This window comes from Neopelma chrysocephalum, unplaced genomic scaffold (assembly GCF_003984885.1).
Source record: "Neopelma chrysocephalum unplaced genomic scaffold, ASM398488v2 Primary Assembly neopelma1_44, whole genome shotgun sequence".
NCBI lineage: Eukaryota > Metazoa > Chordata > Aves > Passeriformes > Pipridae > Neopelma > Neopelma chrysocephalum.
The window spans coordinates 8188752-8210757 of NW_020897703.1; the positions used below are offsets into that span (position 1 = coordinate 8188752).

At 37.7% G+C, this 22006-nt stretch overlaps 1 protein-coding gene across 1 annotated transcript in view; it reads left to right on the forward strand.

The window, feature by feature from the left end:
- The window catches only part of DYTN (dystrotelin), a 27080-nt gene continuing 5074 nt past the window's right edge, over positions 1 to 22006 (forward strand). Inside the window, exons 1-15 of the mRNA XM_027678320.1 lie at positions 1 to 1041; positions 2515 to 2561; positions 4598 to 4672; positions 6246 to 6447; positions 8352 to 8437; positions 9306 to 9394; positions 10058 to 10129; positions 10472 to 10635; positions 11481 to 11592; positions 14206 to 14351; positions 15961 to 16138; positions 17805 to 17875; positions 19965 to 20124; positions 20752 to 21232; positions 21790 to 21936. Coding sequence (XP_027534121.1) covers positions 1022 to 1041; positions 2515 to 2561; positions 4598 to 4672; positions 6246 to 6447; positions 8352 to 8437; positions 9306 to 9394; positions 10058 to 10129; positions 10472 to 10635; positions 11481 to 11592; positions 14206 to 14351; positions 15961 to 16138; positions 17805 to 17875; positions 19965 to 20124; positions 20752 to 21232; positions 21790 to 21893 — 2007 coding nt within the window. The 5' untranslated portion in view covers positions 1 to 1021 and the 3' untranslated portion in view covers positions 21894 to 21936. The remainder of the gene's footprint in view (positions 1042 to 2514; positions 2562 to 4597; positions 4673 to 6245; positions 6448 to 8351; positions 8438 to 9305; positions 9395 to 10057; positions 10130 to 10471; positions 10636 to 11480; positions 11593 to 14205; positions 14352 to 15960; positions 16139 to 17804; positions 17876 to 19964; positions 20125 to 20751; positions 21233 to 21789; positions 21937 to 22006) is intronic.

A 22006-nucleotide genomic window follows, 5' to 3' on the forward strand; every position in this document is an offset into this window, starting at 1 on the left:
AACAAAAGTAGCTGTAGGTTATTTTATGCATATTTAAAATGTTGATCATATGTTGCCTGATTTCAAAAGAAAAAATTCTCTGTGATCAAGTCAATTGATCTGTTGGGAGATTTCTGCCTTACTTCATGTGGCTTGTCTTTCTCTGTACTGTAACTTAATCATGTAGCATGTTTAAAAGTGCATTTTATTTGCTAAAGTACATATTCTGAGAACCTGTAAGGCAAGTAAAGTACCTATAAGTAATCAAACATTACTTTTCTTTCACATTACAATAGGTTTCAAGAAAAGGACTGCTCTTGTTCTGCACATAAGAGTATTCTTATTAATGGGACCAAGATTTATAATTGTAAAAATTTATTTCCTGCACATTTGTACATAATTTTAATGTTCTCATTTATTTGTTTTCTGGTTCTTTCATTGTTAAAGGGCACAAGTAGCTGAAATATAACACACTGGCTGAAATGGTGTATGAATGAGCAAAGTTAGTTCAGATTTGATGGCTGGCAGATACTGCTTCTACTTTCATATTATGTTCATTATAAGGTAGATGTGCTAATACTGAAGTAGATTCTGTTCATTTCACCCAGGCATTTCTAACTGCAGTCAAGATCTGGACTGTCCACAGAGTTTTGTATATAAAAATGTAGACTGTACATACATTAATAATGCCTTTTGTAACATTTTGGAGGGAGGATTCATAGGTATGATGTTGTATAATGGTGGGCAGTTTGGTAAAACACATAAACACATGCTTAACTTTGAGACTATAAATACCCTAATCGAAGGCTATAGGGTCTTTCCATATGGGTCATTTAAATGTTGGACACTGCACTGTACTGAATAGAGATCTTGTCATTTTACAGTATCAGGTGCTCATAGATTATGCATACTGCATAATTCAGTAAGGATCTGTTCTTATTTGAGTAAGCAAATTCAATGAGTTCTGTATATTTTTACATTCATTCCATCCTCTCTCTTTATTTTATGTACCCTTGGTGTAGAGGAAAAACAGGAGGAAAACATGAGGCAAGCTGTGTGTTTGTAAGTTTACCTTCTAGGTTTCTTACAAAACATGTAGCTTTCAATAAACACTTATGTTTAATTCACTGTTTAGAATCTTCTGATTTCATTGATTTGCCTACATTGACTTTTCTGTCAGGCTATGCAGAGGCACCTACTACTGCATGTATTTTAGGAGTAATTGTATCATATTTGCATATATATCACATGTATATTTGCATATGCATATGTATATGCACACAGTTACATGCCTGTGTAAATGTTGGGCAGAGCTGTAGTCTTGCAGAACCCAGTGTTGAGTCCAAGCTCTAAATCTGAGTAAGGAAGAAAATAGAAGAACAGTGGAAAAGAAACATAGTGGTATTTCTTTCAGAGAAAGACTTAAGTAAAAACTGTGACATTGTAGTCTTTAATGAAAAGTTATGAAAGCAAATCTGTATCCCATTATTTTAAGTATTTATAGATTACTTAGAAACTGAAACACAAAGTAGCAGCTTTCACCAACTAAGATGGTGAGAAGCATATTTATGGTAGACTGAACAATTACAGATCATTGAATATTTATGCTTCATAATTGGCCAGTATTCTGTCATGTTTATGTCAAATGATCAATGATTCTCACTGGAAAAATGTAGTAAGTGAACATTTGTTTAAGTTAGGGTTTAACACCAAAGGTATTATTTAAGTTTTAAATAATTTCCAAGTATTTAATTTTTATTTATTCTAGCAAAATTTCCCTTTTTCTCCACAATAAGCTGTATATGTGGCCCTTGGAATCTTGTAAAACTTAGATCCATTATACCTAATGTTTTGCAACTGTAATATTAACTGATAGTTACTATAATTAATACATATTTTTATGTTTGAAAATATGATGTAGTTTAGAGCATTAATGACATAAATCCTGAGGGGACAGTTTCCATTATTATCAGGGACATAATTACTTTTGCTTTCAGAGTTGTTTAAAAAAGGAGGTTCATGGTTATCCTTCTTTTTTGCCTTCCAAGTCAGCTCAATAAGAAATAATGTCACCTCAGACAAAAACGTAAGTAAGTTCTGTTTGAAAATTTTAGGAAATACTCGTGAGCAATTGCAATCAATGAATCTTGGGAAGAGGCTGGTTTACAGTTATACCCTCTGTGACCTGAAATTGTACACTATGGACTGTGTAGTAATCCTGCATGTAAACACTGGACTCTTACAGTGAAAGGTCCCATTTCCTGTACTTGAAACTGTTTTGAGGATCAGTTTTGCCTTGCTGGAGTTTTGCAATTACTTGAGTTACTCCTGCTTTATGCTGAGCAGAGAGTGTGCAATTTCCTGGTGTTTCTCTGCACATGGCACCAGAACTGCTATGTTGTCTTATGTAATTCTGTTTAATTTAATTTCTGAAATGCAACCAGTAAATTGTTCAGATTAAAAGGTTTTATTTGAATGGTTCGATATGTCTCTGTCTGGAATATGTGCTTTTACACTTTTTTTGTTTTGTTATAGAATGCCTAATGCCATCTGTTCATTTCAAATGGATCCAGACTTGCAGGGTGAGGATTTTTCTTATTTTTTCCCAACTTTTCTCAAGAGGCATTTCTGTGTCTTTTTGAACAGAAACTACTGAATTGTAATGAAGTCATGCCACTTTCAGAATTTCTGTCCTGTAGCACATGAATGACAAATTACATGTCTGTTATGTCCTACCTTTACTGTTGGATCTGCCCTGGCACCTTCCTTGCCATTATCACATTGGCTCATGGCACACTGGGATCATCTTCCCTAATTTATAATATATATGCTAAGTTTTTTCCCATATTCTCGAATAGGCATGAAGGGTGGCCATACACTCCCTCTCTGAGTGCGAAATCTCAGCGAATGCTTCATCTGCTACAGAGCAAATAGCACAAAATGCAGAACTAGCAGGTAACCAGCTGAAGATGTCAGGGAACAACACACTCTTTGATATGTGCAGGAGCTCCTTTCTCAGCTTCTGAACTAAGGGCATTTATGCTTCTTGAGGTGAAATTTGACCCACTGCAGAATGATTACATGCTGATTTTCTATCCAAGGGGGAAACCCTGTTCCTATGAGATATTAAAGAGTTTAATGCCCCTAAATAGCCTCTCATAAATAATAATCCTAAAATGCTTTATATTTTACTTGAGCTTTTTTTCTTTGCTATCTTACTTGTGTGCTCTCACAAGTTAATTCTGGAACTGTCTTTGACAGGCACAGAATTCCCGACTTTGAGGCCACATTTTGTCTGTAAGGATGGACTTGAATTGAGTAGCAGATGGATACTAAAATAGATTCCCTTCACTTAGAAAGTCATCTTGCACATGGAAGGTGTTTGAATTGGATGATGTGTATGTTTCTAGCATTTGTATTTGAAAATAAGCATTTGGAATTTAATCCACAGCCTACTGAAAACTGTGGGAGCCTTTCTGATACTTTCAAAAGGGCTTTGGATCAGTTTACTGGAGAAAGGGAACTGATGATACGTGGAAGTCAAAACTCATTTTTCACATTGTATGACATGCTACACTACATCTCCAAATAATATCGCAAAACATAGTATGACGAGCAGGACTAAACAGATGGTATAGCAGTTATTGGCTTCTTTCTATAGCTTAGGCAGCATCTGGGAACCAGCAGAGCCCATAATTTGCTGACTATTAATATTAATCTGGTGTATTTGTGGGAAAGCGGTGCACACAGATTGGCTTGTTTCCAAACTGAACAGGTAAAGTGTTTTGTGAGTTATTTCTACTCAGCTATGCATATTTGTTGCTTATCTTTAACCTTAATCAACTGTGTGTAACTCTTTCTCTCTGAAGTACAGGAAAAAAGAGTCTCTGAGGACAGGAGGATAACTGATAAACCCCATTCTAGTTTCTAAAGTTTAGTGAACAAGCCTTTTTTTTTGTCTTGAAATTCCAGGTATGTATGTAAAGTATCAGGTATAGGTCATGTTCAGCAGACCTTACTTTCCACTCAGAAAAACATCCTATAGTGATATGAAAGAAATGAGCTGAAATCATGTAGGGGTATGGGATTTAGTCAAGCAGCTTGAGTGGAATTGCTAAGCAGAAATGTCAAAAACCGGTTACTCTGGTAAATTGCTTATCTTCTTCTGCAAGAGTCACAGATACTTGACAGAAGATTTGTTTAATGCTTGAAACAGTATACATCCAAAACAATAACCCTGCTGTGCAAACTGACAAAGTGTTCCTTGTCAAAGAGGATCTCTGATCAAGAAACCTGTTTGATTGAAGACATATTATTTCATTATGATCTTGGCTAAAAGTATGGGCAGTGCATAACCCTTTTCCTGATCCATGAATAAACTCAATGCCCAAAGAAGCAGGTGTGCTCTCTATGGTAAATTCTATTTTTACAGCCGTGTCACTGGTTACAAGATCTTTTTTCCCACCAAGTTATTTGAAAAAAAAAAGAATTTTTTTTTTTTTTCAAAATTTTCCTTCAGAGTTTTGACCAACTCCAAACTCCAAATTTTGTTGTTTTGATTTTTAGTTAGTTTTAAATGAACTGCTCTATTGTAATGTGTGTTTGTTTTCTTTCACAGAGGCTTTCAATGATGTTCAGAGCTCCGTCTACAGAACAGCCTTAAAACTACGCTCAGTACAAAGTCTGTGCCAGTGTTAGTAGCCAAAGAGAATCCTCTGCTTTTACAGGGAGAAGAATCTCTAAAAAATTTGCATTGCTGTCACCATGAGTTATTATGCTACTTTACTCTCTCATTTTCCACATGGGAATCTCAGAATGCATTATGAACACTTAAGATCTAGATAATGCTTCATACACAATTGATTTTTTTTTCCTTTTGAATGTCAGTGGAAATACATTAATAAAATTCTAAACTTATGGGAGAATCAAATTGTTATTACAGTCTGCAACTCTGCTATGTAGACATCACTGGCAATTATTAATCTTTGTGCATTATTATGCTTGTGAAAAATCAAATTCTCATTTTTCTTAGTAGCTGATTTGTTGGAAATAATCATGGATCATTGAAAATGCATTGACTGGCATTATTATTGATACTATAAGTATTAATGAGAGCAAAATAAAGTACAATAGACCAGAAAAACCCTGGCTAGAATTCATTCTCCCTGTCTTTGAAGTGAGAGAGAATTCTATGCAAGCAACGAATTGTGGAACAAAGTCCTGCTCACCTAGCTCACTTTGAAATTACTGGATGTAAATGCCATATTGAGCTAAATTTTATGGAAATCCTTGAATTTTCCATCTGAAACAATCTGTTGCTGAAAAGGCACAATGTTGCAAGTGAGGTCTTGGGGGTAACACAGAAAAGATGAGTAGTTTGTTGGCCTTGGCCGTAGTTTTTTTCATTTGGGCACAACCACAGGTACTGGTTTTCGTTACCTCTGTTGCCTAGTCCTTCGTGTCTCCTCTAGGCATTCAGAAAATCTACCCTATTTGCTCTACTCCTCCTTGAACCCTGGTGACCAGAAGTGCACACGGGTTTCCAGATTGAGTTTCACTCACACTGCAGTTTTCCCATCTGTGCTGGAAAGACCACTGGTGACATATTCTAGATTCTCTGCTTCAGCAATCTACAGACTTTCAGTCTACTACAGTTTTTCACTTCTGAAGTTAATGCTAATTGATCATGCCTCTGTGGTACTGAATGTGGCCTATAAGAAGCCATAGCTTTCTTCCTATGGGATTTTAGTTATTCCATAGGACATTTATAATACAGCCTTCTTACCCCTTTCTTGGCCATAGCACCCCTCTTCTCTTTGTATTTGTGCATGAGAAGAAAGCTTACATGAAAGCGTGAATTGTTTTCACAGGTGAGATTTTTCCTGCAATACTAAATGGTGTGTCGTTTTATACTATCTATATATAGAAAAAAACTTGCATCTGTAATTTGGATGCAGTTGAGCATACTATTTTCCTCTATAATTTGAATGCAATTAATCATGCTGTTTTCTCCCCTTCCTATCTATCCCAAAATCCCATTCAGGGAATTTTAGTTGAGCTGTTCTATCTTTGTAGCCTCACAAGTTTTGCTAGATCCGTAAACCCAGCAAGACCTTTCTCAGATTATTTCCTTTTTATGTTGCATACTGTTTTAGACTTCATTTTACAAAGTTGTCCTAGCTAGGCTTTTCTAATACAAAATTGTCGCTCTTCCATTCATGAAAAGGCAGGAATTCTCATTCATTTCTTCCTTAATTTTCCCACAGTGGATTTGATTGATGTTTCTCTGATTCAGCACATCCTATCAAGTGAACAGAGCCAGAGGGGAGAGCAGATTTCTCTGAATATGCAGCAAATCTCTAGAATGTTGACAGAACTGTTCCAAAGGGCAAGATTAGAAAAACCAGGCCAGGTAGATCCGAGAGCCGCTGAATTCACATTGAGTCTGCTCGTTGCCATGTATGACAGGTGAGAAGAAGAATAAATGTAAATCCATCATGAAGTATCATAGAATCATAGAATGTTTTTTTGGAAGGGACCTTAAAGACCATGTAGTTCCCACACCAAGTATTGTTTCTACCAGTCTTGTACCATTTCTGTATAAAACTCTCACATTTGATTTTTTTTTTCTTGGTATACAAACTAGGAGTAGTTCAGCTGTCAGAATATGAGGCAAAAGCTGTATCAGAGAAATGGTGGTCAAATGTTTCTAAAATTATCTGGAAGTCCAGTCTTCTGCTAGTCTGTGCCGGCTTTTTCTCTGAGCAGCTTTACAGAGTAGCTCTTCTTCTGACTGCCAAGATATTTTGATACACTTCTGCAAAGGAATCCGTATTTGCCTCTGAGGGACAGCACCCATGCACAGGTCAAGAATTTTCCAGTCACTTTTCTTCATTCATTTTTCTCCAGCTTAAAAACTTCATCAACTAATTATGAAACAAAATTGATGTCTCATAACTAAGCTGATAGCTCCTGCGAAGAGCAAATAGTTTCTGGAGGTAATAAGGAGGCAGCTCACTGAGTGTATTTTTCTCATGTATTGTTTTTGAATAATGAATTAGTTAACTAAAGGCAGGATTGGTTTGTGATCATATCAGATTTAAAAGGCTAAATTCATTGTACAATTTATTTACCATGAGTGAAATTTATTCCCTTATATATTGGAGCAAAGTTTTTTACTGAAAGTGAGTGAGATGTAAGTGGTCTCAGGACTTTTTCTTGAATCAGTATTCATTAATAATATGATCACTACTCCTTAAGGTCCCATATTGTTAATGTTTATTTCTTAGAAAAATCAATTAAGGCTAAGAATAAATGGTGTATTAAGAAACAAAGCTAGAAACATCAAGAGTATTTTGTAATTTGTGTGCACTCTAGAGAAATAATTTAGAAGAATCTCCTTAACAGGACTATCTTAGTCTTTTATTCTGTTTTTTTACGACTCTGTAATTTTCTTTTTGCTGCTTTTTTTTTTAAATTTTCACAAGTTTCTTGACATGTATATAGGATAGAAAAAGCTTCTTATAATTTTCTTCTAATCAAGTTTTCTCTGAGTGCTATTCTCCATAGTAACACTAGAAAGTATTTCATAGGAGGAGCACATACTTTGAAGAGTATGTTGCAGCTTTATGCACTGTGGATTTATCTAAAGACTCTTGGAAAAAATGTTATGTAGTGATATTCTGAAGTGCAATACAACTTTACGAAAGTGGTATCTTAAATATAGAATTCCAGGATTTCCTGATTTGTGCTTTCCAATTCATGTCTGCTTGGTCTTCACAAAAAAATAATTGTTTTGTTTATTAGATGCCTTTGTCACAAGCTTGGGTTCTAAATTAATATAGGCTATTTATTATCTAACGGTCAAAACTGAAGTCCTGGTCCTACCTATATACTTTTGTTTAAATTGAGTTGCAGTGAAATTAAATGGAATCAGCCCAAGAAAAGCTCAGTGCAGATTTGGGGCCATAGTGAAGCTGCCTGATGTTATAATGCAAAAACCAGGTTGTATCCTGTATTCTCTTCCATATTTGGGAAGGCTTTCCACAAATGAAGAGGAGATTTATTTTTTTTTAGGACATGTATTGTAAAAGTGAAATTATATTTTACTTGGAATGTGAGGTCTTTGAAGGAGATGTTGTGGTTTTGTTTTATGATTGTGTGGCATCTTGGAACAGTTAACTCTGATGTTATGTTCAGTGACAAAGGGTTCTAGACATAAATTATCACTGAAATGTTACATCAGTTATATTTATACATATAAAAGGGTATGAGTTTTGAAGTTGTCTCCCAACATAGCAATATTTTATTCTTTAGAAGTTTCAGTTTTTACATTCTTGGTGAATGTTTTGTGACTTATTTTATTTTCTTAGATCTGGAACAGGGTATGTCAAAATTAGATCTGCTGCAGCTGCCCTAATTGCCCTTTCAGGAGACACTCTACTGGCTAAATACAGAGGTGGGAAATATATGATTTTTATACACTGCCTGAAATACTGAACATGAAGAAAAATCTCCATTGTAGTTTTTTTACTTCAGAAGAGAATATAGTTCTGCCATGCAAAAAGTAAATTATGTTGGCTGCTCAGTTATAGAGAAAGGCTGATGCAGAATAATACTTTTCAATCAATGTCTGTAGCCATCTTTGCATAGTCTCAGAACAGATCATAGTAAAGTTTAAAATAAGTAGAGCTTAAAAATGAAGGCCATGTTCTATTTGCCTCACAGAAAAGAACAGAAAACTAGTTTTAAATTTCATTGGATTAGAAAGCCATTTTTTATATTTGATCCAGCAAGCTTTTAGACATTAGACAAAAATGCTTGAAGAACTAAGTATAACAGATAAAGGTGGCCCAGTGTAATGTGCAACACAAAGATTTCTGCCTGAATTAAATGGCTAAAATGGAGAACAAATGGAGCACAAGTGAGATATTCATCTCATACTTTCCCACTGCATACTGCATATTTCCGTCCAGATTACAATTTGCAATTAACAATTCACTATTTAAATAGGGCACTTCTTGTATAAACATATTTAAATATTTTTCTTAATGCCATGAGAATGAGCTCATTGCTTCCTTCCTCCTTACCTGTCTTAAATGCCAGCAATAAGGAATTGCCATAAATTCCTTACTTTCCTTCTCTTTCCCTTGTCATAAGAAGAAAGTATTGCCATAGCAGTCACTGTGAGCCTGTTAGGTGGATAATAAAGTGGAACTTTATTATGGGGTTTATTTGGTAGGCTGCAATTGCCATAGCAGTTTGAAGATAGCTTGAAGACACTTTAGGCTCTGCCAGGATTCCAGTTTCTTTCCTCTTGTTTTCAGCTTTCTTCCATTTTTATGCTGTCCCTGATGGGAAGGTGGCCTTGATTACCCGTAGTGCCCTGAGAAGCCTACTAACAGACTTAAATCAGGTAATGCCACTGCAATGCTGCTACACAAAGGATTTTGTAAGAGAAAGAAAATACCTGATTGATACGTTTTATGTTTGATTACCTTATGGGACTGAAGTCAATAGGATACTCTGTGGTCATAGGGAACTACCATGCAAAATAGGCAAAAGAATCAAATTCTGTCCCTTTTCTCCATCAGAGTAACTGCTTGGATCGGTGAATGCCTCTGCAGTCATGTTGCCTGAGCTTACACATCCTGGGAACAGCTGCATACAACTGTTTCTAAGGCAACTCCAAACTTCAGATGTCTGTACTCACTAGAATAGCTTGCAGTTGCAGGAAGATACCTTAGCATACAGGTATTTACAGCTGAACTGGTGCTTAAAACGGGATCTGAAAATGACTCCTGAGGTTTAAACCCAGTGTCCTTTGGTATTATAGTGTGGCAACAAAGTATGTTGATCCATATCAGTAAGTGAGTTGTAAGCAAATCATTTTGAGGCATGTTGAGCTATGAAACTGCATACTGATGATATGAATATGAACAGGTTTTCTTCAGATCAGTATGTAGAATGGCATTTCTGTAGATTCTTCACCATCTGTGTGCTGTCACCATATCAGCAGAGCATGATGGGAACATCTGGGTTTTATTGAGGTGTTTCTGAGCCTTTCTTCTTAATGCAGATCCCAGCCATTGTGGGAGAAAGCTGCACTTTGTCTTGTGTGGAAATTGCAACTCATGACTGTTTCCATGGGGTGAGTGAAATTCTGATGTCCTGGGAAATTATTTTGAATGTTGCTGATTGATTAAAACTACAAGTGTGTTACCACATAACATCCCCAAGTACCTGCTGTTAAGGGGCAGGTACCAACAGTCTCACAGTAAAGGAGGATTTGCATCTATAGAAAAGATGTTCAGTAAGATACTGCTGAAGACTTTTGCATTTATTCCAAGACCTTTAGAACCCAGTAAAATTTTATATGAATGGAGAATCTGTGCTAGCAAAGTCCAATGTCAAAGCTTTTTTTAGGAATTGTAGATGAGACACCCATTCTTTTCAAATGAGTGTATGAACTTGACACATGTATTTTTTCTAGGTTCTGAATTCAGCTATTGTTGAAGAAAAATTCCTGTCTTGGCTGAGATCAGAGCCTGCTGTTCTCCTGTGGCTCCCTACATGTTACAGATTATCAGCCACGGAAATGGTTTTTCACCAAGCTAGATGTAGAGTCTGCAAAGTTTTCCCCATTACTGGCCTCAGGTGCATCAGTTCTTACTATTGTTTGCATACTTTACAGGCTATAACTGATGTATTAAGCAACAAACTTTGGATGTAATCTAATTTAGTCAGTAAAAGAGGGAGAGAACCATCACAGGCTAGTGCTCAAGCCTGCATCCTGCTTCTCTTTAGCTCACTAGCACAGACATGATTATGAAGACTTGCTGAAGGTAAACTGGCAATTCAGAAGTAAAGCCTATTAAACCTGAGTATCTAATGTCTTAGTTCTTTGTCCCATAGCCAGTTGTATTAGCTGGCCTGTTAAGTTATCCATCTTAACATCTTGTTCATCTAAGTAATGGTATAAAATGGCATAGTGGTAAAAAAAGAACGCTATCCATTACCTCTGACCAGAATGCTCAGAAAATCAATTTACTGTTACTCTTTTCTCACTAGTAGTAAACTTGCAAGTTTAGTTTCTTGCATTTTTAGTTTTTTGCTTGCAAATCCTACATCAGTCATGTATTATGTGTCACTCAATATTACAGTTCATGAGAGCAGCAAATAGAGGTAAGCTGGCGCATAAGAAGCATATGAAGTTGAAACTGCATTCTCAAAAATGATGCTGAACAGCTGTTTCTTCCATGAACTGCATTTCAATGCAGTGAGTAAATAATACCAAAATCACTAGTGGGTTTGGAGAATAGTCCATTATCATTTGGACAAAATAACTTGCATTCAGAGAGTGTTGAGGAAAGTCATAATTCTAACAAAGCTGTTTCTCTGCATTTCAGAGCCCAGGGGTCTGTATTTTCAGTAGCCAAGCTCACTTACACCAAGTCCTTACTTGTGGGGAAGTTATTGAATCCTTTTGTTTTCCCTCACAGGTATCGCTGTTTGAAGTGCCTCAATTTTGACCTTTGCCAAGCGTGCTTTTTCACTGGCCGTCTCTGCAAACCACATAAGAGGTCACATCCTGTTGTGGAACACTGTGTGCAGGTAGAGTCCCATTGTACTGAATAATTTCCCTGTTCAGGTTTTTCCTGTAGGCAAGTAGGCAGTAGATTCTTGAGCTGCATTCATTATAAAATTATATGTGGATTAGCCATAATGGCCATGACATATTAGCATTATTAATCTGGGCACAGTGTGACAGGAAAAGGAAAAAAGGTGGCTTCTAACTTTAGAATGAGTGTTTTGTTCTGAAATAACTGAATAAAGCGATGAAATATCCTAGTGCAAGTCCTCTTTTCAAGGACTTTTATAGCAAGTTTGCTGTTTACAGATAATCCTTAAACCTGTGTCAAGTCTTGTCAGTGTATCCCAGTGCTCCTTCATCCCAATCCCAATGCAGACTCATGCAAAAATTAATTCATCCTAAAGTTGTACAGACTCGTCCACGAAATGTTTTTTCTCCCAGAGTTTTCCCACTTTATTGTAAACCCTTCTGATTTGTTGGTCTCTGTCAGTTAGGGATGTGGCACAAAGAGGCAGCATGTGCCCAACCAAGCTCACCTACTTGGACTCCATTACAGGGGCAACTTGTGGTTTCATCACACTAGTGGTGAAGTACAACACTGGGAATTTGTGTTTGAAAGGCCAGCTTCTCCTTTGAGCAGGAGATTCCAGATCTTGCACACAGCAGCAGACAGGTGGGGGGTTTTTTGTGGATTTATATAACAATATCCTTCTGTTCCAGTAAATGAGCTGAAAAGCACTTAAGAAAGTTTCCCTAGAAAGCTGAACTTCATGGTTTCCTTCCCAACACCATGCAGTTAACGTGAAAGTTACCTGGGTAGCCAGTGTCTGCAGTAAAAGTAAAGAATGTTGGAGTGCTCTTGTAGTCACCCTTTGTCCAGGGAAACATTAAACTGTTGCCACTTCATTGTTCTCTTTCTGAAGAGAACACTAACACAGTGCTAACACTGTGAGAAACTGTATCTGGATGCTCAATATCTGCATTAAAAACAGTTCATTCTTCCAAATATTCTTCCTTATTCTCCACCTGTGAAAAAGTAGGAGAACCAAATGGCAACTGATCTCCTCATGTGGAGACTTCTAGTAAAGACATTAAAGTGGTGTGAATGGGAGTGTGGATGTGGAAGCAACAGAAGGAAGGGCAAGAGGAATATAACAAGGCAGGAGATGATGCAGCCTAGATAAGCTGGCAGGCAAGATCACAGAACTTCCACACACAGCTTCTCAGGACAATCAAATCAGGAAAACATAAGGTAGCCTGAAACAAAAGACAAAGTGCCATCTGAAGATGTCATCACAAGATGATGATGTAAAGTTAAAGAACAAGACCTCTAAGACACCCAAATAAGGAGGCAAAAGATCACAATTACTGCCAGCTCCTAGAGGAGCTAAAAGTGCATCCAAAAACCAGCCCATGATCACACTAAGACCATGGAGGCTTAAGGTGAACTAGTATCTCTTGTCCTCCATGTTACTGCAAGTCATTATGGTCATATCATGTGTATACATACACCTGGGTGTGTGAATGCTGGAAAGACTACTTGGACACGTGTATTTAGTGCTTGTGAGTGAATATGAGTGAGTGAAATCAGTTTTGTTGTACAACGAAGTCCCTTTCCTCACCTATACTGTCTTGAGAGTGAGCTTTCCAACATTGTTGCTGCAATATTGCAACTAGATCACTGAACTTGGGTTTACTTTATGAAACCCTAATCCTACATTAACCCTGTCAATATTACTTTATAGGCCAAATATTACAATACAGGCCAAAGTCTCTACCAAAATTAAAAGATAAGCTACTCACTATGACAGGTACCACTTTTATATCCTTTGTGTGGGACATAAAAGAATCAGTAGTAAGCTGCTATCCCCATCCCTTCCACTCTTAGCAGATGCTGGCCTTGTCTGGGTAAGTTTTCACTTTATCAGGGAGTGAGCTGCTGCGTGGGCATTTGAAATAACGGCAGTTTTTCCTTTCTGTGCTGACACCTTGTGGTGATGTTACTACCACGTTGAGAAACACTGGGAGGCATGTGGTGTATTTTCTTTGTGTTTTCCTTCAGTCTGTCAGGGCTCACCCCATGTTTTGCAGCAGTCAGTTCCTGGGGCACAATTGGTTTGTGTCCTCCTATAATACAGCTACTGAGTTTAGTTGTTGTACCTGACTGAGCCTGATACTGTTGTGACAAATGGATGTGTATTTTACTATATGCTACGAGAGGAGGACATGAGTTGTGGAAGACTACATCTATGAATGCTTCATACAAATATAAAAGTACTTCTTCCCATTGATCAAGAGAGAACTTAGATGCTAGTTGGGCAGAATTATTGTTGTGACTGTGAGCTTAGTCATTGTAACTGCCAAAATCCTGCATTAGGGATTTCCAGGCTGCCTCAATTTGGCCCAGGCAAAGTGATTTGTTTACTTAAAGAATTGGAACTGCTCTTGCCTGTGGTCCTGCATCATCACCCAGCTCAGCTCCCCTTCTAGGGCTCAGATAGCAGCCACAAGCTTCTTCAATTGTTGAGCAGGTTGACCTTTGTTTTCTTATGTCTTGCCTTGGACTGTGACTACTTCTGTGCAACACCTGTTTGAAAATTCACTCCCTTCTTTGTTATTGCTCCTTCCGATAGATGTCAGCAAAGGCGAGTGCAAAGCACTTTCTCCGCACCATCAGGAACAACCTGTTTCAAGAGCGCTGCAGAAGAAAGGAGGCTCAGAGAAGAAGGACTCTGGAGACAGTGGAGGAGAGGCACTTCTCTACTCACAAAAAGACTTAGTGAGTTTCATTTTCAGATGAGTTCATAATCTCTGAATGTCAGGATATGGGATATTGCTTGACTATGCCCTTTGAGTAAATGATTTTGTTATGACAAGATACCATGTCATAATTTTTCAATTAAAAAGGGAAAAAATAACTGGGAAGTTGCTGCACTTTGTTCTGTAGCTTAACCATAATTACCATGCTGATGACCTAATGACCAGTTGAATTATAAAATATAACATGCTTGTGTCTTCCTTCCCTCCTTCCTTATGTTGTCTCTCTTGCTCTGTGCCATTTCTTATGCTCAGTCTAAGGTCAAGCATTGCAAATATTTAGTACCTGTCACAACTGCATGGGTTTTTAAGCAACTCCTCTGTGAAAAATTCTCTGGAAATTAACTGTAATACTTTCCATGTGTGACCCACAGTGCATTCAGTGACAGTCATTCTACTCAAGTCCCACTGAATTGCAGGCCTGCAGGATTACTCACAGTAGTGAGCTGATCTCACCCTTCCAGTTCTTTCAGACCAGTTGTTTGGTGTGCTGTGGTTAATATTTAAATTCATTACTGTATTTCCACTGATCACAGTGGTTAATAATGAGCATTAGAGGTTGTGTTGTGATTTTTCCCAATAGTTTCTCCTTCCTTGCTATGAGATTTTGGTTGATATTTAGGTGTAGAAACTGAAGGGAATGATTATAGGAGATAAGCATATAAACTACAAACGTGCAAAGGGTGAGATTCCTTTCTAGTTGTATAAAGACCTAGCAACTCTCTTGCATCCCACGTATGTTCTCCAAATGAGGCTTCAGTAGAGTCTGAAATAGGGGAAAAATGATCGGTCCTCTCTAAAAGAATTAATTTCCTCCTTGTGCAAAGGAGGACAAAAATCTGTTTATAAAACTGGATTTTGCTACTCTGGTAGGTTTGCAATTAGAAAACAAATTTTTATATGCTATAAGACCAATGGATGATAGTTACAGTGATTCTCATAGAGAATATTATTTCAGTGTTTGTTTTTTAGAATGTGGTGAAATGCAAAACATTTTTCGTTGCTAATATTTCCTCTCTTGTATTTAGCAACAAAACAATATGTCATCATTTTGAATGTCATTTAATTTTTCTGTGAGCAGTCAAGATTTGTCTATAATTCTGTGGGGTTTTGCTCTACCTACTGCTTGGGTAGCAATGGGACAAAGAAGAATTTAGGGCTGCTGTTACAGGTGTCACTATGGGACTGATAAATATCTGGCCTTTTCCAGGCATAGAATGGACTGAACAGCAGGATACTTTGCTATATTTTTGTAGTTGAATTTCCCGATATATTTAGCTCTTGGTAAAAGGAAGCGGAAAAGAGAAGCAGCAAATTGCACTGAAACTAAATGGGTGGAAAGAAGAACCTGTTGTTGAGATTCTGTTGGGAGAGTGGAATTTGTTTTCAGGAATTTCATTCTTTCAGCCAAAATGTGCCAGCAGACATGGCTAAACCATAGTTCTTGCTTAGTCAATAGCATAGCTGTCTGTCTACTCACAATGCATTAGTTTTATTTTGTTCTTTCTCGATACCAAAACCATGTGAGTCTTGATCCTTTACCTACTCATTATTTCTCTCTTGGCACACAGTCCTCCTGCAGAACTCAGTGCTTCACCACTCCCTGGCCCTGAAAACCTGTCTTCCCCAGGGGATAGTTGTGTCCCAGAGTCACCCGAGTTCATAGCTGAAAACAGGACTGTTATGCAGAAGAGTGAGAATAACAGAAAGACCAGAAAGACACTAGAGCAAGGCAAGACAATAGCTCAGGTGAGCAAAACATGAAGCAGTAATAGTGCTACAGCTGTGAAGAAGACCTACCAGGTTAACTGTCTAATTACTAATGAAAATGTATTGGGCAGCTTCAGCTTTCTGTCAATTCCTCACTTATGGAAAAAAAATGTGGAATATGAAAACTCAGTGAAGCTTGAATTTGATGTCTTCCCAAGATTAGTGACTAGTCTCCTTGACTTCCATAGCCTTCAGAAGCACCTGTAAGAATATTTGCTTTAGGTTTTGCTGAGTTGTCTTAGAATAGCATGCTAAAGACTAGCTAAGACTGGAGTCCTCTCTCTATTTTAGCAGGTAAAAAATGCCATCATATCCTCCTACTGCTGCCTTAATTCATATTAGGTTCAGGCCATTTTTGTTACCATGGCAATAGCAAGAGGACAGAATGGTCCCCTCTTAAGGATAAACCCAGAGTGGTGTCCACTCCAACTAAAATAGCTAATGCACAAAAGGTCTCCACTAATCTATTTCCAGCTTCCCTGCATAGAAATAATACTAGAGGAGTGCATAGGACAGTGTAGCTAAAAATAAGTACATAGTGGTTTTTTGTTTCTATATTTATTTGAAAGATTGGCAGCTCTGCACATACTCAGAATATAGGGAACACTGGATTGTGTTCAAACCAGTTTGTGTCATCCGCTCATCTTGTTCTTCCCAGGAGCCAAGGGGTGCAGTAACTGAAAACTAGCCTCTGTGTGTCAGGTCACTCCTTTGGCTGCTACTCCTGTGCTGCCCTTTGGAAGAGATGTCATTTAGGACTCTGCTGCCCAACTCAAGGTATAGAGCCAGCCAGCATATATCTGCAGGAGAAGTTGTGGGCAGACTTAAAGTGCTTAAAGATATAATTTTGACGGCTGGCATTTGTCATTTTAGCAGACAGTAAGATAGGACTTGCATCCCTGTACTGGGATTCTGTCGTGCATTGCTCATTTGTTCATTTTGAGTCTGGGCTGAGAATTCTTTTTGAGCAGTTTTATACTGATTTCCAAGATCTTATAGTGCTTATTTCCACTTTGCTTCAAAAGTTGTGGACAGTAAGTCCAACGATTGCTTTTAACAGAATTGATGAGTATGGAGGTCCTGGGTACCCAGCTCTTAGTCTCGTAATTTCCTGGCAGCCCTGATTCCAGCCCAACTTATATCATGCCCCAAAAGCAGATGGAAAGCATTTGTCTCCTTGACTTCTGGGTTACTGTTCCCTGCATGGCCCAGAGACTGCTACTTCCATGCAAAGACCAGGAGTTTTTCTTCTCTCTTCTACATCCAGTCTCTCTCTTCATCTCCTTGTCCCAAAGCAGTTGGGGGACTTGGGAGAGACTGTTCCCAAATAGGAATATTCCATTTTGCAGAAATTCTAGGGAATATATGTTTTGTTCTAATTTAAAACAAATTCTCATACACTTAGAATTTGTCATAGAACAATGAACTTGTTCTATAGAATGAATTTTCCAGTCTCCTCTAATAGCCATTAGAAATACTTTAATGCATCAGTTGATTGTAATAAGTTAAATTTAAAAAGCTAACTAGTAAATCTATAAAACAGACCAAATCCAGAATTTGTCATGCCTTCTTATAGTAAAATTTGCATATAAAAATGAATGTTACTGCTGATAAGGTTATGACCAGATACTTCTTTGTGTTCTAGGCAATAGCCTCTTTTGAAGCAGATGTGTTAAAAATGCACAAATCTATCAAAAGCATTCACAGTGACAGCAGGTATGTAAATGCAGTGGTACACTGACAGAAGACTGGTGGGCAGGGCTCAGTGAAGGGCTAGAAGGGCTAGAAGACAGATTATTTTTCTATACCTTGGAGATTTTGAGATTAAATAAAGGTCCTATTAAATGAGGATGAATGATAAAAACTCAGCAACAAAAATTGCAAATGGGGATCACTGGAAAACAATGTCTGGAAAAGCAAAACATTTTGGTTTGCTTTCATCAGCATTTCTGCAATTGCTAGTTTATATTTCTAAAGGTAATTTTTAAGGGAAAAGATGTTCATTCACGTAAAAATACCAGAATAGCATGCTTTTTCAAGTTTTTCTCTGAATAAGGCTTAATCAAAACAAATTTCATAATTTGCATGAAGTTTTTAAATCAAAGTACATTGTCTTTCTAAAAAATGTGCTGTACATCAAATAGAGATTAATAGGCTTAATACAATAACTATTGGTATAAAATCCATGACAGATTATCAGAGAAGTTCCTTCTGATGTTCAAACCTTTGACAGGAAAAAATATTAATTCCTAAACTACAAATTTCCTGAGAGGTTTGTTTGTTTGCATGGCAGGAGGGGAAGTTGCTGTATGGGCAATAATGCTAACCTTTTTCTTGCATTTTCGCCTTCCCCTCCTTAATATTTGTAGTCATATATGAATGTCCTCTAGATAAAACCATGGCTGTGACCCCTTAAACCAATGGAATTACAGTGAAGTGTAGTATTTTACCCTGAATCTACTCTTTATTTCCTTCAGTATGTTCAGTTCCCTCTGTTCCTGTTCTGTTTCATTCTAAGTACAATTGCTGCTCCAAATTCACACAAGGCCACTTCAAGATCAGAGCTAAACAATTGCAGTTCCATTGTAAGCCTGTGTCCTTACCTCACTCTCTGTTCTAACCTGGGCAAATAAAGAGATATGGCAAAGATCTTCAGCTTTCGTTTAGATTAGCAATAGTTGAGAGGATATCTGGGAAGCCTGCTCCTGAAATGCTGCATCACCCTCTGACCCAGAGCTTATCATATAATGGGGTGAATGAATCACATTACTCATGGGAAGCTCTTTATTCTTATTTGTGGACCAACTTCCAGCATTCATGTGCCTGTTCACAGAACTGGCTCTGAGTTAGTTGAAGGGAGTCAGCATTTTACAGTAAAGACCCCTTAAATGCTGTTATAAGGGACCACTGTAATATTAATCTTAATTTTAAATTATATGACTTGTTGTCCCATTCAGACAAATCTTGCATAATTCTAGAGAAATCTGGTGGGACTCTTGTTTCTAAGCCAAAGTATAACCAAAAGAAAGTGAATCAGATGAACTTCTGGATGTAACTAAGCAGGACAGATAACTATTTCAGCTCTGTGATATGAAGCAGTTGGTTTATTACAGTAGTGCTAACAAATTTTACTGTCTCCACCTCAGCCATGAGGAAGGCAAAACTATTTCTACCCTGACTTCTTAGAGAAATCCCAACTAGAACGGAATTATGGTATTTTTGTCATACTGTGCTCTGAGTAGGTAATTTCTAAATCTCTGGTATGTGTGCGAGGGTGGCACTTCTTATTGCAAAAATCACAATGTCTTTTCAAGGACGAGTGGCCTGTGCAGGAACTATTCATATAATCAAAGAAATTGCATAGAATACCATGAGCAAGAAGAAACTCTATCAAAGGGGTAGAGGCTGCTTTTACTTTGTTGTTGCCTGTGGCATGTAGTGGGAATTTTTGCAGTTCAGGGAGTTGCCATAAATAATTTGCTTCTAGGCAGAGGGACTACTGTAATGTCCCCCGTGTTGAAGCCACCTTTGTGGGAAAGGTAAAACCTCAAAATGCAAGGTTCAGTCCTGGCCGTAGCTCCATTCAGCTCACATCTTTCCTCATCTAGAACGCTCCTGTTCTTGCTAATTCCATGGATACAGCCCAGCTCATGAAACGTTGGTCTCTAATCCCAAAGCTGACAAAAATTTTCTAAACTGATAAAGGGGATAAAGTCTGTGCTAAAGTGCTAGCTCTTTTCCATGACTGCATGTATTTGTGTATGCATGATCTAGCAAAAATCCTACCCTCCTGTGTCTCTGGCAGGTACATGAAGGAGCAGTTCAACAAATGGAAGGACAAAATACAATTTCTTCACAACTGCCAGGAAGAAAAATGCTGCAAAATAGAGGCGAAACTCCAAAGACTGAGAGTAAGCCATAAAAACCTGCAAATGACACTGCAGCAAATGGAGCAAGAAGTAAAGGTATAGTGACAAATATACCAAGAATCAGAGCTATGGGCAATTACTGAACACTGACTACTGCTTCCTGCGGACCAGCACTCTTGATACTATTTAATGCACCTTCCACTAGTATTTTCAGTTATCTTAGGTTCTTGTCTTCAGAGAAAGCAGATAGAAAGCAGCAGGGATTTTCTTGTCATTCTATGTATATTTAGCATCTAGCACAGATACCCATACTAGGATGTTTAGATACTACTGCAATGAAAATAATGAATATTCCAATAAGAGTGAGAAAATGGTTTCCAACAGAAGTGTTAGATACTCCACTGCAATCTTTTCTTCAGAGAAGAGTCCTGTGTTGGCATTGAATAAAGAAAATACTCTTTTGTCATTCCTAATTACTGTCTTTTACTGGAAAGTAATACAGATGTCTTACAGAAAATATTTTGTTTCTTTTCAATTGGATTGATTCTTGGTCATTAGAATTATTTGTAAGATTCTAAAAAGGCCCTTATTTCACAAAGAATGTATACATATTTGCCACCTACAGCATTTTGTAGCATTTTCTGCAATGCTGCTTTAGTGCTACTGGCAAACCAAAATATCAGTTATTTTCACAATGTATTTTCTGTGTTTTGTCTATTGTAGACAATGTTACAGTCATCAGAACATCCTTTTGCGCAGTATCAGAATACAACGCCAAGAAATCCACGTGTTCTGCTGGAAAGGAAAATGCAGGGTGGATTAAATCCGGCCCAAATAAGACCTACTTCCAGAACATGTGCAGACTGGAAATCTTTGAGTCCCCCCAACCCTGCAAATAGAATGCAGCTTTTACAGACACCTGAGGTTCCCACTGCAGTGGACTTTATGTTTTCAGACAACCCACTGGAATCAATGTCCCTGCACAGTGACAGACCTTTTATGGGACAGTATAAAAAAGCAAGTGAGAATCAAACATATCTGCCTAAATTGACAGAAAACTCTCTCAGTGGCATCATGAGGAATACAGTTCTTACTCCCCCTGCAGTGCAACTACCACCTGATGAGAAGGAAATCAGAGAGGAAATGGAACTGCAGCAGCTAGTGATGAAACTGAAGGATGGATTGTCTCTCCAAACTCAACCAGGTATAAGCTCTCCCAGTAATCTCAACACTGTCTTCTCACCTTCATCCAGTTTACTCTATAATATTGTTCATAATCATTTAACCCTTCAAGGAAACGCAGAATCTTGCCTTAGCCATTGTAGGAGTATTCAAGCTCTGTATTGTAAGGTAGAGCATATTCCAAATATAACCTTTAATGTTCGACTAATTTGAAACTGGATGAGTTAGAGCTCATAAGAGAAAATCAGTCTCAACAGTTAATTAAGGAGCAGAGTTAAACTGGTGAGGGCACTGGAGGTCTTCGCTGTTGCCACTTCTGTGACACTGTAACTATGACTCCAGTTGCAGGCGGACTTCCAGCAGTACAAAATCCCTATGTAATCAATGGTCTTACACAACAGGGCTTTGTTCAACACTCAGGATGCCTCACTTTTGATAATGAGGATGTAATCAGGAATATGACAGAAAAAGCTGCCATTTCTACAGAGTTATCTTAACTTAAAGATTTATAAGCAGTTTTCCAGGGCTCTGGCAGCATTCAAAAGTTTAGAAAGACTTAAAATCTGTTCTACTTTTCAGCCCAACAGACTACTTTGCAGCAGGAGCTGTTCTCTACAGCTGAGCATGTTTGCAGGTCCTTTTCTGACCTCATCAACCAAATAATTTCACCAGCTTTTGAATGATGGAAACCACCATTCACCTTACAGCTTCACTGAACTACTTAAGGTAATTGATGCCATGTCAAACTCTTTAAAGAGTCTCAGGTGTTGCACTGTAATAACACAGCAAACAGATT